This window comes from Cyclopterus lumpus, chromosome 1 (genome assembly GCF_009769545.1).
Source record: "Cyclopterus lumpus isolate fCycLum1 chromosome 1, fCycLum1.pri, whole genome shotgun sequence".
NCBI classification, from domain to species: domain Eukaryota; kingdom Metazoa; phylum Chordata; class Actinopteri; order Perciformes; family Cyclopteridae; genus Cyclopterus; species Cyclopterus lumpus.
The window spans coordinates 11995035-12008654 of NC_046966.1; the positions used below are offsets into that span (position 1 = coordinate 11995035).

A 13620-nucleotide genomic window follows, 5' to 3' on the forward strand; every position below is an offset into this window, starting at 1 on the left:
CGGGTTGGAAACGGCAGTCATCAGGGTGGATTAATAATATATTGGTGCATTACTCTGACTGCACGCTCACATGATCAGATCAGTTATTGTATGTCTCTTTTTGTCATTCTCTTTATCATTTCTCTCTTTTCTCTTCTTTCTGTCCCTGCAGGCAACCAGTAACCAAAAACACCTTCAGACATTACAGAGTACTAGGAAAAGGTGGATTTGGCGAGGTGAGTTGGAATAAGTTACTGTATTTTTGTGATGGATACTGAGCCAACTTTAAGGTCCCTTACACAGCACGTTTTGGAATGAGATGTTAAGGATTTAAGTTGCTCCAAGTAACCTTTAACAGTTACTTAATGTCATGCTGTTTATGAAATCTGTAGTTTGACATATTAACTTCCATTAGTTATACTTTGACTGTGTGTGTGATTTTTAGGTGCATGTGTGTGTGTGATCATGTTTCCTCGCTGCTTGTTTTCCAGGTTTGTGCCTGCCAAGTACGTGCCACCGGTAAGATGTACGCCTGTAAAAAGCTGGAAAAGAAACGAGTGAAGAAAAGAAAAGGTGAAGCAATGGCACTAAACGAAAAACGCATTTTAGAAAAAGTTAACAGTAGTTTTGTAGTAAGTACTACCCTTTTCTTATTCAACCTTTACACAGAATTGTACCTGTTTTTGTCTGTCTGTTTTGAGTGTGTGTGTGCGAGCATTGTTTGTTGTGGCTCCAGGATCCTGCAAATTAAATTGAATGGTGTCTTTGCAAAAGCTGTTAATCAGCTGTTTAAGACAGTTGCTGTGACTCCATGCCTGGTGGACGAGCGTGTGGGTCGCAGTGGAAAGAAACATAATGGGATAGAAGCACAAAGCGGGGAAAAATGAACTGACATGATATTATTGACCAGTTGCAGATGATTGCATACAGTTAGCAATGATGGGCACAAAGGTCAACAAGTTCAGCTGAATGAGCAGTAGTAATACAAACCAAATGCACATTCATTTTCGTTACAAAACTGCTATTTTGCCTGTGCAAACATGCCAAATTTGATTTTAATTTGGAGCATCCTGTGAGCAGTTAATCATCTGTGAATGTATTTTTACTGTTATATGCATTTTTTTTACATGATCTTCATGCTGTGGTGTTTAAGACTCAGATATACACATTGATAGTTGTATATATTTGTGTACTTGACAGGTGCATGTCATATAGATTGTGAGGGGGAAAACACACATGCCTCTACACTTATACTTTCTACTTCACACATCTTTTAATGTTCTACATTTGTGTGTAAATTGACATCATCATTGTATTCAGGCTAAAACTTACTTAGCTGAAAACAAAACCAAGGTATGATAAGAATAACAACTTTATTAATCCTATTTGCAGTGACCCTCAAAACTGTTCATCTCGATTCCTGTAAGTGTCCAGAAGTCTCCACAACTTGAGCTCCTTTGAGGCCAAATCAATTGTTGGACATGATATTAGAACAAAACATATCTAATACCAAGCCTGAGCGCTTTTGAGGGAGTCACCTAGCTTTTCATTTCTTCCTGTACCAAAGTACTGAACGACAGAAATGTACAGTTAATGGTCCATCAACATGTAAGATGATATATTAAAGGAAAAGTTCAAGACCTCAAAAGGAGATGGCAATAAAAGTCTATGTGAATAGAATAACCATAAATGTTTAAGTTATGTTTATTTAATTTATATGGTAGCAGTGGCTGACATAAACCCAAAATAAGGAAGATTGATTTAAGCTGATACTTTATTCGATAAAATATGAGTAGGAAGAACAGAAATTAGTCGAATTCCAAAATATTAACCATCTTCACTCTTTTTATCTCTCTGTGTGCATGTGCTGCAGTATATGTATTCCTGGTGTCTGTTTTTTTACTCTGCTATCAACACTCCCTGTTTATATAAATTTAAATGCCTGAATTTCAATCCTGCTTGACATCAGGATGTGCATCTAGAAAATTAGTAACGTGTGCTTCTCTTTCCATTCTGTCCAACTGTACGCACAACAACTTCCCAGGTGCTCTTGCAGAAAAAGAAAAATTAGCTCTGTTTCAGTGTTTTTTGCTCTGTTACAAAAAAAAAAATTGTTCCAAAGACAAGAACATTACAGCAAGTCCTCTTTTAACATTCATGGAACATTACGAGGAGCGACTGGAGGGATACACATGTTAATTTCTGCTCTGTGGGGCAATGTGTACTTTGTATATATGTATATCCTGTCAAACCCGGTGTTCTACTATTTAATTGTACAGAACAGAGATATTGATCTGTAGTACAGTACGAAGGAATGTAAGGGAGCAGACCCTCAAAGCCTCTATGTTCTCAATGTGAAGCTAATGGTCGTGTTTGAGTTTGTGTACTACGTTTCTGGATAAGTCTGTTTCTGATGCAGTGTGAGCTGTGTTGCACGTCCTTGTTTTGAGTGAGTCATGGCAGAAGCATGTGTATGGGCATGCGTATGTGTGCAAGCGCACGCATATGAATACACACACTACACACAGGCTGGAGTGGGCTTGTTACAGAACCTCAGACTTGGTGTGTGTGTGTGTGTGTGTGTGTGTGTGTGTGTGTGTGTGTGTGTGTGTGTGTGTGTGTGTGTGTGTGTGTGTGTGTGTGTGTGTGTGTGTGTGTGTGTGTGTGTGTGTGTGTGTGTGTGTGTGTGTGTGTGTGTGTGTGTGTGTGTGTGTGTGTGTGTGTGTGTGTGTGTGTGTGTGTGTGTGTGTGTGTGTGTGTGTGTGTGTGTGTGTGTGTGTGTGTGTGTTGCAAGCAGAACTGATGACTCTTCATGTGCCTCTCTACCTACCAGAGCAGCTCTGTTGCATAGCAACACTGCCCAAACAGCTGTAAGAGGAAGAGTCAAGTGCTCTCTTAAACCCCTCATTTCTCTCTCGCTATTCCTCTTTACATTTTTTTTTTTTAAATATATATTTATTTATGTGCGACAGAGGGCAGGCTGACCCTGTTCTAAAGTCTCCGGCAGCTGAGACTGAGGTAGATTTTCCTCGATCTGATGCTGATTTGGTTGCCTATAATGTAAAGAATCAAATTTTTTTTTTTTACCTTACATAATAAGTTAGTCTTCTCATTTTATGTTGCCTTAATACACACTTCCTAGAATAACATTTTATTTTTAAAGGTATGAGATAGGGCAGTATGTTGAAATTATATTGTGATACGAGACTATCGTAGTGTTGTCTTTTCCTAGTTTTTAAGCAATATTGAGGTATTTGGTAAAGGAATATCTTGATATTTGATTTCTCCATGATGCCCAGCTCTAGATTAGGATCATACATTTATACAAATACTGAATTTAAATTTGGGATGGACCAAAACTACTAAATTCTATGTTTGTCTGATTACGATGTCATGCGTCAGCAACACGCCAACAGACCACACAGCTGATAAACATCAAACATGTCAGCTGTTTGGAGATAGTTCCCACTTCAATAATAAATAACAATTCAGTACATTTATATCTATGTATTTATTTCTTACATTTACTTTCACAAAGTTAGGTAAGCACTATTTAAGTCTAAAGATTTCTAACACGTAAAATAATGATCCCCGTCTTCCACACAGTGAGGCATACAGCTTATTAATTTAACACTTTGAACTTCTTTAATTATTTGGAAGCTTTGTGCATTTAGTTTTCTAGTATTTTTAAGAACATACGGACCAAGTATGTTCAAGTCCAGTGTGAGAGACATCTTTTTTTGTGGTACCAAGTTCAATAGATTGGTCCATTGCTAATGCATAAACATATAACACGTTTTATTTAGACTGTTTGCTTTGGCTTATAGTTCATGTTTGTTTAGGGTGTGTGTGTGCTGTTCATGAGAATTTGACCCATCCCCGTCTCTGACTACGTAGTCCAGAGCAGATGGGATTCCTCCCGATGGCAGCAACATCCTGCATGTGCTCAGCACACATGCTCACAGACTGTACCCTGCGTGTCACTGACCCACAGGGAGGAGAGGAAAGAGAAGGGCAGGCTGGTGGGAATGAAGGGAGAGAAGAGATAGATGGTGGGATTAGAGGAAAAGCACACAAAGCAGTGGAGAAGAAGCTTCTGTTTTTTTCCATATCTGTGACATATATCTGTCTTTGTTTCTCTTTGTGTACATTCCTGCTGTGGATGATTATTTGGGGCATAGAATAAACCAAATGTAACAATCATTTTGCTCTAGCCACCCTGTCTCTTACCACTGCTCTTCCCTCTTCCTCCTCCTACCCCTCCCCCTTTCTCTTTTCTATACCAACTCCTTGACTGACCCTTCACCTCCCTCGTTATCACTTCCCCAAAATGTTCCTCCCTCTCCAGGTTAATCTAGCATATGCCTATGAGACCAAGGATGCGCTGTGCCTGGTGTTGACCATAATGAATGGCGGTGACTTAAAGTTTCACATCTACAACATGGGCAACTCTGGTTTTGATGAGCAGAGGGCCATCTTCTATGCTGCTGAGATCTGCTGTGGCCTTGAGGACCTGCACCGTGAGAGGATAGTATACAGGTTAGACCACATGGGGGCAGAAACTGTTTTGGGGAGAGTGTAGATGGTTAATCACTTCAAGAAGATTAGACTAATTCATTCTTTGCATATTGTAGGCGGAGCCAGCATTCCTAGAATGTAGAGGCGTAAGGTCATTTTTCAGGGGTATTTTGAGGATCTCTGTCTCTGAGGACCATTTGAGGTTTACAGTACAACAACATTATGTAAGCTTGTTGTTGTACAGGAGAATTTTTTCGACAACTGGCTAAATGTCCTGGCCTTTAAAGGATCACCCTCTCACACCGGAAGTTTAGTTTGTCATGAGAAGAACGACTTGACCAATAGTCGTATATATATATATATATATATATATATATATATATATATATATATATATATATATATATATATATATATATATATATATATATATACGCACGCCATAGGAGCGTTTGTGTTTGATTGGCCTAAGTGGAAATGGAAAGACCTGGATAATGAAGTGTCACTGGATTAATGTAGTACTGTCATGCACCTTTCTCACTCAATGGAGCCTCAGAGTAATGTTAAGGTAAACACTGGTGTTTTTGGTGGATGCACGCACTCGCATAGACATGGCCCATGTGGTCATATAAACACACCGTGTTCCTTGATCTCTGCATGTGTGACAATGAGTTGGCTAAAAAAGAGGGTTCAAATACAGTCAAATATAAAAATTAATTGAAAAAAGGCTTGAAATAGGCCATATACATATACCATATACATGAGTTCTGTGATGAGAAAATTCATCTCTTGTAACACTATTGAAAACTGAAATATAGCTCGGTACAATATATTGCATGATAACAAGTAAAGCAAATAAAGATATGTGTGCAGGTAAGCCATCTATTAATCCACATGAAAGATTGTAGAAACACACGGGCAATAAAAGACAATGAAATGTCAACAACATGACAAACTTGATAAAGGATACAAATATTTATATTTTATTGTCAAATCTTCCAATGTAATTTATATTTGTATACAAGAATTACATCAACGAAATGACACCATTACATGTTTTGTTTTTTTTCTTTAGGGATTTGAAACCTGAAAACATCCTTCTGGATGATCGTGGTACGTTCCAATTTTGTTCCTCTTTTTAAGTAACCCAACCTCACAAGACACGCATGCAGTTTGTTACTCGTTACATTTCTTGAAGTTCTTCAGTTCACGCTCTCCTCTTCTTCTGAGCCATACTCCCATATCATCTATTTTCTGTAACACTGTCTTATCTTGAAATGGAGGAATCTCTTTCATGAGATCTCTTGCGCTCGTACTTTTCATATTCCCTTTTCTTTTTCACTTTTATCATAAAAGATCATTTTAGTGTAACATGGGTAAAGTCCATGGCTTTAACCTTTGCTCTCTTAATGTCTAGAAAAGGAAATGTATTCCTCTGTAGAGTATATTTTATGTACAGTACATTCAACATCATCTTAGTTAGGTTATTAATCTGTAGGGTTTTTTCAGGACACATCCGAATTTCCGACTTGGGCCTTGCTGTTCAAATCCCTGAAGGAGAGACGATACGAGGGAGAGTGGGCACTGTTGGATACATGGGTAAGAATTTGGGTAACTGATACCCTCTTCTTCCTCCTCAAGCCGTCATCCTTCTTTGCGAAAACTACTGCAATAAACTTATCCACTTGAATTGAGCGCTCTTCTCTCACTCCTCATCCCTGCCTCCCTCAGCTCCCGAGGTGATCCAGAACGAGAGCTACAGCGTCAGCCCTGACTGGTGGGGGCTGGGATGCCTGATCTTTGAGATGATACAGGGCCAGTCGCCCTTCCGAAAGCGCAAGGAGCGTGTCAAGCGGGAGGAGGTGGACAGACGAGTGCGCGAGGACCAGGAGGAGTACTCTGATAAGTTTGCAGAGGAGGCAAAGGACATTTGCAGACAGGTGAGATGGAGGTGACGGCTGGCAGAAAAGGGTGGAGGAGGAAAGAGGACAAAGGGAAGAGAACACATTAACACATTTCTTTGAGACATGGATGGATGTAGCTATTGAGAGAGGAACTTATTGATGGATTTCCGTTATGTATAGTCGCAAAACTGATGAAGGTCTCCACCAATTCCATAGAGAAATAGCTTGCTCTTTTGCTGCTAAATGCTCTTCTATGTTCACCAAGTTGTCACAAACTTTGTCTGTCTGGTGTTCGGTGCCGGACAGGTGCTACACCTATGTGTTTATCTGGGTTGAAAACAGTGCAGAGGAGAGCAGTGAGACTGAATCCTGAAAGAACTATAAATGTCTTTAAAACCAGAACAATGAGCTGAAATATGCTAAATTACTCTGCAGATTTAATCATTCTGCTATATACATAGTCATTTCACCCAGTATAAATATGGATTGGTGTATCTTTAAGGAGATCAGTTGTTTATTATAATTTAGCTTGCAATCTTCCCATCTCTCCTCCACATTCTGACCATTCTGCAACAGGGAGCCACTGTGCTGCTTTGCCTCCTGAGCAGGACGGGACAGGACATTGATTCGTGTGACGTGGTGGAATATAATGACCCGAGGTTCAGCAGATTCATAATCTCCCCAAGGAGAGGAGGAGGAGGGGGGAGAAAGGTTTCAGCAAGAAATGTACGAAAGATAACAAGGAAGGGGAGACAATACAGCTCAAAATAGACAAGTGATCCAAGTTGTTAAGAGCAGAAAGTGAGAGTGAGACCGTGTTGTAAGTTGGGCAAAGACAAGAGAAACAATTGGGAACTAGGGAGAGAGGGAGAGAGAGAGGGAGAGAGAGGGAGAGAGAGAGAGGCTTTTGTGTGACAACAGGGCCAGTGAGAGTGTCCACTGGTAGCTAAACCACTAAACAGCACTCATCCACTTCACAAGCCTGCTGCACTGTAGGTGGTGCGGTGGTAATATTATCGATCTCATAGAGGCGGCAATGGCGCTCTCTAATTCTATCCATGATGGTGCTGCATTAACCCCTGAGTGCATGGATTTGTATCGACCTTTATTAGATTACATTGGGTCAGACTCATAAAGGCAAAATGTAAACTACAACCATGTGTGTGTTTTGTATTCATCACACTAGAGGTTAGGTTATGATTCAAGAATCGGGCTTAAATAGAGGCTTTGTTCATATTTTTTTGTGAGATCTATTTGGGCTAGCGCGCACATCTTTAGGGTTGTAATGTTTAAACCTCTCCTGCTTTTTCCTCCTGCTGCGTGTCAGCTCCTGGTTAAGGACCCCAAGGAGCGACTGGGTTGTCAGGGTCGAGGGGCCATAGAGGTCAAGCAGCACCCCATCTTCAGAAACATCAACTTCAAACGGCTGGAGGCCAACATGCTGGACCCTCCCTTTAGCCCTGATGTAAGAACAGCACACACACACACACAAACTCAATTCAAACCCTGTGCACACAGGCTTGACTTGAGTCTAAAACCTCAGCGAGCAACAGTTCAGCATACAGGAAATACCATTGTCACAAATAAACAAACACTTATAGTACAAGCCAGTTAGCAAAAAAGCGATTAAAACAGAGTTTCCCTGTTTTTTGGTAATCATCACTGATACTAATACCTCCAGTGGAGCTTGTGAGTAGTAGATGGCTGAGGTACCTTCCCTAGATAAATGTAGCTCAACCAAAGACACTTTTAGCTTTTTTGTGTGCTGCACTCATAGAGTTTTGCCTCCAATAACAAAGCTGGTCATTGACAGAATCATACAATTATCAGTGCCATAGATAGACTGAGTGAGGGAGAGGGACTGGCCTGAGGGGTTACATCAATAGCTGAAAGTAGATAGTGCTATCTGGGTTTCTATTTTGGGTGATTCAGGTCAGTAGGGCCCCGTTGAGGAAAACAGAGCAGCAAAGAGTCGTTATGCGGACTTCCATGTTATTAAAATATCCATCCCCCTTTCATCCAAAATAAATGCACATTTCACAGTTGTCTACTTTCTCTCTCTCAGCCTCGGGCCGTGTATTGTAAAGACGTCCTGGACATTGAGCAGTTCTCCACTGTCAAAGGCGTGAACCTTGACCCCACGGACGACGACTTCTACCACAAGTTTGTCACAGGCAGTGTCTCCATTCCGTGGCAGAACGAGGTACTGCATGCAGATGATGTCATCATTCAGTACCACAATAGACACGCAGTATGCGGTACAGCAGTGGTGCCATAGAAACACCTGTATTAAAGAAAAATACCTTCCTTTAAAGGACATTTAGTATGCTCAATTCCAGGTCCATACTTGTATATTGGGTTTCTACCAGAACATGTTTACATGCTTCAATGTTCAAAAAGCTCAGTTTTTCTCACACGTCGGTCTGAATATACCTGTATTCTTCACCTTCTGTCTGAAAAGCGCTGTTTTAGTGTGTTTCAACAGAATTGTGTTGCTAAGCAACAGCTTGGGTCCATGTTTACTTCCTCAGCTGATATTATTCACATATGAAAAATGTCGAAATAAACTAGGACACATTCATCAGGTTTTTCATTTAAAACTGAAATGGTCCATACTTTGTATAGTTGTGACATCACACAGCTTGTTTAAAGGCACAGTTTCTGAATACAGTGTTTCTCCATGGATTGAGTGTTATGAATTTTTTACAGTATTTATATAGACATTATAATATAATGCTTTATAATAAAAAATGCAAAAAACTCACTTTTCACAATGTGGGACTTTTAAGAGTGACATAGAAGGATACATCTGTCAAAATGCTTTTAAATGTGAATTTGCCATTGCTTACGAATGAGTCAAGTTTTCGAATATGTATGAGACACAGTGTAGAGGTGTTCAGTTACAACCTAAATGCTCAATTCAGATGGACACTTAAACAGCTACCTGTAGATGGCACCCTCCCTTAGTACAGGCCTTTTGGACAATCGAACTCCCTGAGGAAGTGAAAGTCATCAGGATGGATAACTCACCCTCTCGTCCTTTGTAGATGATTGAGATGGAGTGCTTCAAAGAAATCAACGTCTACGAGACTGACGGCACGCTGTGCTCAGATCTGGACGTGAATCGGCCTAATCCTCCACCAAAGAGAGGCTTCTTCTACCGCCTGTTCAGAAGAGAGGCAAGTGCTAGTGCTCCGGCAACTGTCCGAGGGGGTGGGGGCTAAGGTACTTCTTCTCTTCCTTCTTTCCTTCCTCCCAGGCCTTGTCCAAACTCAATATGTGAAAGTGTTAGCCCTGAACCTGAATCAATTTGTAGTTTCCAGTTATGTCATCCCTAGTTTAAGTTGGTTAGAATAAGGCCTCTCTGTTTTCTTTTCTTCCCTTTGCATATTCTTTTCTGTATTTGTTGCTGTACCACGTTCTCTCGAGCATGACACGTCTTGTCTTGAGAGAAGCTGGTTTGTGGTTGTGGGAAGACTTACTATCAAGCTTTGCTTTTAAGAGACAGTGTTACAAAATATATAATAACTTCATTTATAGGCAGCAGCCACTACTCGATTATTACTGAAACTGTCAATATGCTGATCTCATCTGAGTCAACCTGTTTTAAGGCAGCAGTGAACGCCTCGTGTATGTTTTTTCACCCTGTGTCTTGCCTCTCGGGGTACATACAGTCAGCTTTATTTTATTGGAAGACGGTGTTGTGGCTGTATTTCAAATTTAGTGGACACTAGTTTATTTCACTCCAGGAATAATACTTATGTGGTAAAGTCAAGGTCAGTGTTTCAGGAGAGTGTGAACTCATCCTGCACATGTGAGGTGACGTATCTTCACTTCTGGTTCTTCTCAGGTCTGTTTTAAGAGCAGTTACAGCGACGACGAGATCGAGGAGCCCTCGCGACTTTAAACCACTCCCTCCACCTGTCGCCTCCTCCTCTTTCTCCTCCTCCTTCTCCTCCTCCCACCCCTATCCGCTGAACTTCACCACAAACTCCAACCAAGCGCGAATCTTAGGAACTCAGTGAATGTTGACCTGTATTTATGAGCTGTATTAAAAGTGTATTATAATTAAAGAAAAAAGTATGAGTTTAAAGATTTTGTACATTTGTACTTGAATTTATGTCTAGATGTATATTTTCACTAAAGGTTGTATTGTACAAAAAGCCATAAAAGTACCACTTGAATGCATACATTATGTTTAGATTTCCGTTTCTTTTTCTTTTGGAATGAGTATGATGATGTGTATCGGGATTTAAATATTTTTTTTTTTTAAAGAAGCACAGTACCAGTTTTTGTTCTTTTTTTTCAATTTCTTTTCAATGTAGCATAAGGTCTTTTTTTTAACATGTGCTGTATGTTTGTCATTGATTTGGTCAACATGACGTGTTGTTAGCACATCAGATCCACCCGGTTCCCAAACTAACACTTAGCCTCTGCCCCCTTAAGGCTCAGGTAGATCTGAATGAAGCACATTGATCCAAATGGGAGAAAATAATTCCAGTCTAGCATTGCTGTGTTGATGCCATGCTCCACCTGCCCCTTTTAGACCTAAAATTGGTTTTGAAGTGATGATCCACACCCTTCCATCAGCTCAGTCAGTTAGGTTGCTCTGGACTGTATGTCAAGTGTCGTAAACCGTCTTCTAGGTGCCTGTACCTACTACATTTTTGCAGAGATAGCATGGATTTATTTCCGACAATATGGAATCAGCAAGTGCACCAACTAGTATATTTAAAGTAAATATCACAGAGGCTTTTTTCGGTGAAAGAAGGTCTGATAATTATTATTCCTGTTTTCCAAAATGTTCTCATGGGCTTCTAAAAAGCTCAGATCTTTAATTTCAGACCGTTTCCTTCTGGAGAACAGCTGTTTAAAGCCTGTTACATTATTCACTCAGGCAAAACATGTCTTTTGTTTATCTTTATTCCTCATCACTTTATATATATATATATATATTTTTACGGCTTCTTTTGTTGTACTATCTGGCTTTTCTTTGTTTCTTTCTGATGTGTCCGGTTATTGTTATAAACCTGTTTCATGTGCCGAGCGGAAATCCTTTCCCCTAAAATATCTTAGTAATTTGCCACCCATATTTTCCGTGTACCAGAAAGCCAGGTGGAGTTGGAACACCTGACATGATGATAATGGTGGTGGCACTGTATAAGAGATCTGATTTGCAGCTGACGAGAGCTTCATCTTGATAACAAATTGCTGTTGCATCAAATGAACTTCCATTGATTAGGCTGTAAGCAGCTATTAGCCTCTGTCAAGATACAGCCTGTTGATAGATAGCACGATGCCTGATGGACACACATCCCGCGAGTAGACCTGCAGTTAGATCCTGTGGCTTTGGCTGTGTTTGTACTAGATGAAAATACAATTATTTTTTTTTAAAGCGTAATAGCACCCACCGTTAACTATTCCATTTTAAAACCTGTATGTTGTGACGTAGGAATGGCTTGGAACAGTTGTTTGTATGTGTGTAGACCGAGAGGAACAGGGGAATAATGTTTATTAGCATCCTGCAGGCAGAGTTGCCATCATGTGTGTATGGGAACAGTGGTCCACTTGCAGAACCACAGCTGCTGTGCACTTTTGTTTCCTCATAGACTGAGTGTTTACTTCCAAGTTAACCAGTCGTGAACAAATGCATTCGCTGTACATTTCTCAGCATGTTCTAATTGTTTTTCTCATTTGCATTTCGGAGGCATTTGAAGCCGTTTTGCTTTTGAATTTAGCTTTTAAGGCAGTTGCTGTTTGCTCCCCATCACCTGTTTTTAATGCTGTGAATAACTAATCTGGACATGTTCACTGTGTGTGTGTGTGTGTGTGTGTGTGTGTGTGGGGGGGGGGGGGGGTCATTGTAAGCAGATGCAGCTTCTGTTCAATCTGATGCATTGAAGTACAACAATACAATAGTTAGAAATGTCAATGTCACTCATTCAAAATTGAAACCGTTCAAGACATTACAATTAAAATGGTACTCGTAAAATTTACCATCCTGATATCTAATTTGAAAAGTTGGCTTGTTCTAAACATGTTGTCCCCTGCTGCACATTCCATTGTCAAAAATCAGGAATCGAATGTGTTCATCTGTTGCTGGCTCGTCATCACTTATTATTTTATTTTTTTGCTCTCAGGCACATTTTGAAGCTGATTTATCTTGCCTATGTAGATTTTAGCCTTTTAGCTCTTTAGCCTCAAAAACCTTGTAAATGATGTATTTATAACATGAAACTAAGACACACTCACTCTCACAGGCAAACTGAACTGTGTTTGCCACCCATGCCTCTGTCATTGTTTGAACTTTGCTCTTATACCATCCATATAGCAGTAAAGAAAGTGTTTAGTTCATTGCACTATGGTGTGTTTTGACTGACTATAGGAAGTGTCTTTAACTTTTTTGCCAATGATACCAAAAGCAACATCAAGTAAATCAAACTTGTCTTGTCTGAAAATTTACTGAAGAAAGACTGACAGCCTTTATTATATGTGCCAGTTATGTTCTGACATCCCGCCCCTTTTTTTTTTTTTCAGCCTCTTTTCTATCATTCCGTCCATTCTGAGAAATTCCTTCACATAAAGGAACTTTAAACAGCTCTACAGGTTTTGAATGTCCGCACTAAGTGCATTGTAATGCCTGTTTTAAAGAATACATATGTTTTATTACTCAAGCATGTATTGGTTTGTAATACTTCAGGTTCCTTGTATATGTAAATGATGACCTAGTGCCAACATATCTCACTGGCATCTGAGGACAACTTTCTAAATGGCAAGGTGACCAGCTGAGTTGGCCCCCGTTTAAATTCCCAACATGCATTCCTTCTCTCCTGCCTTACTCCAAGGCGATAGTGGTGAGTTGGGAGCTGGGATGACGCTCATCAGCAACGTTTAGACGTGAGAGATCCTCAGTTCCTTGACGTCACTTTGGAATAACCACCGATTAAATGCCTGGAGGTTCTCCAGGGTTTCCCACTCTTCTGTCCAGATATGTCAGATCAGTGATAGTTTCAAGGAAGGGAGGAATGACAAATGCATTATTGGTATTCAAACGAGGCCTCGGACTTCTTGATTTTTCTTCTTTTTTTGTATCTGTACAGTCATGTCGTTCAACCACTGCAGTCATTGTTAATTCTTGTACAAGTTGTATCACTGGTTGTTGTACCATATCTGACATTTGTAATTATGAAATAATACACTGCCATTTGTATAAAAAATA

The 13620-nt window shown here is 40.0% G+C and overlaps 1 protein-coding gene across 3 annotated transcripts in view; it reads left to right on the top strand.

The window, feature by feature from the left end:
- Positions 1-13620, top strand: part of grk4 (G protein-coupled receptor kinase 4) — a 35663-nt gene extending 22043 nt beyond the window's left edge. For 2 of the 3 annotated variants that reach the window (XM_034538015.1, XM_034538031.1), the window contains 10 exons: positions 152-215; positions 471-611; positions 4328-4518; positions 5573-5610; positions 6007-6096; positions 6229-6437; positions 7729-7866; positions 8467-8604; positions 9449-9580; positions 10252-13620. In XM_034538015.1, the coding sequence (XP_034393906.1) occupies positions 152-215; positions 471-611; positions 4328-4518; positions 5573-5610; positions 6007-6096; positions 6229-6437; positions 7729-7866; positions 8467-8604; positions 9449-9580; positions 10252-10308 (1198 nt within the window). In that variant the 3' untranslated portion in view covers positions 10309-13620. Of the gene's footprint in view, positions 1-151; positions 216-470; positions 612-4327; positions 4519-5572; positions 5611-6006; positions 6097-6228; positions 6438-7728; positions 7867-8466; positions 8605-9448; positions 9627-10251 lie in introns of all 3 variants that reach the window. The other variant, XM_034538023.1, reaches the window with a different exon arrangement.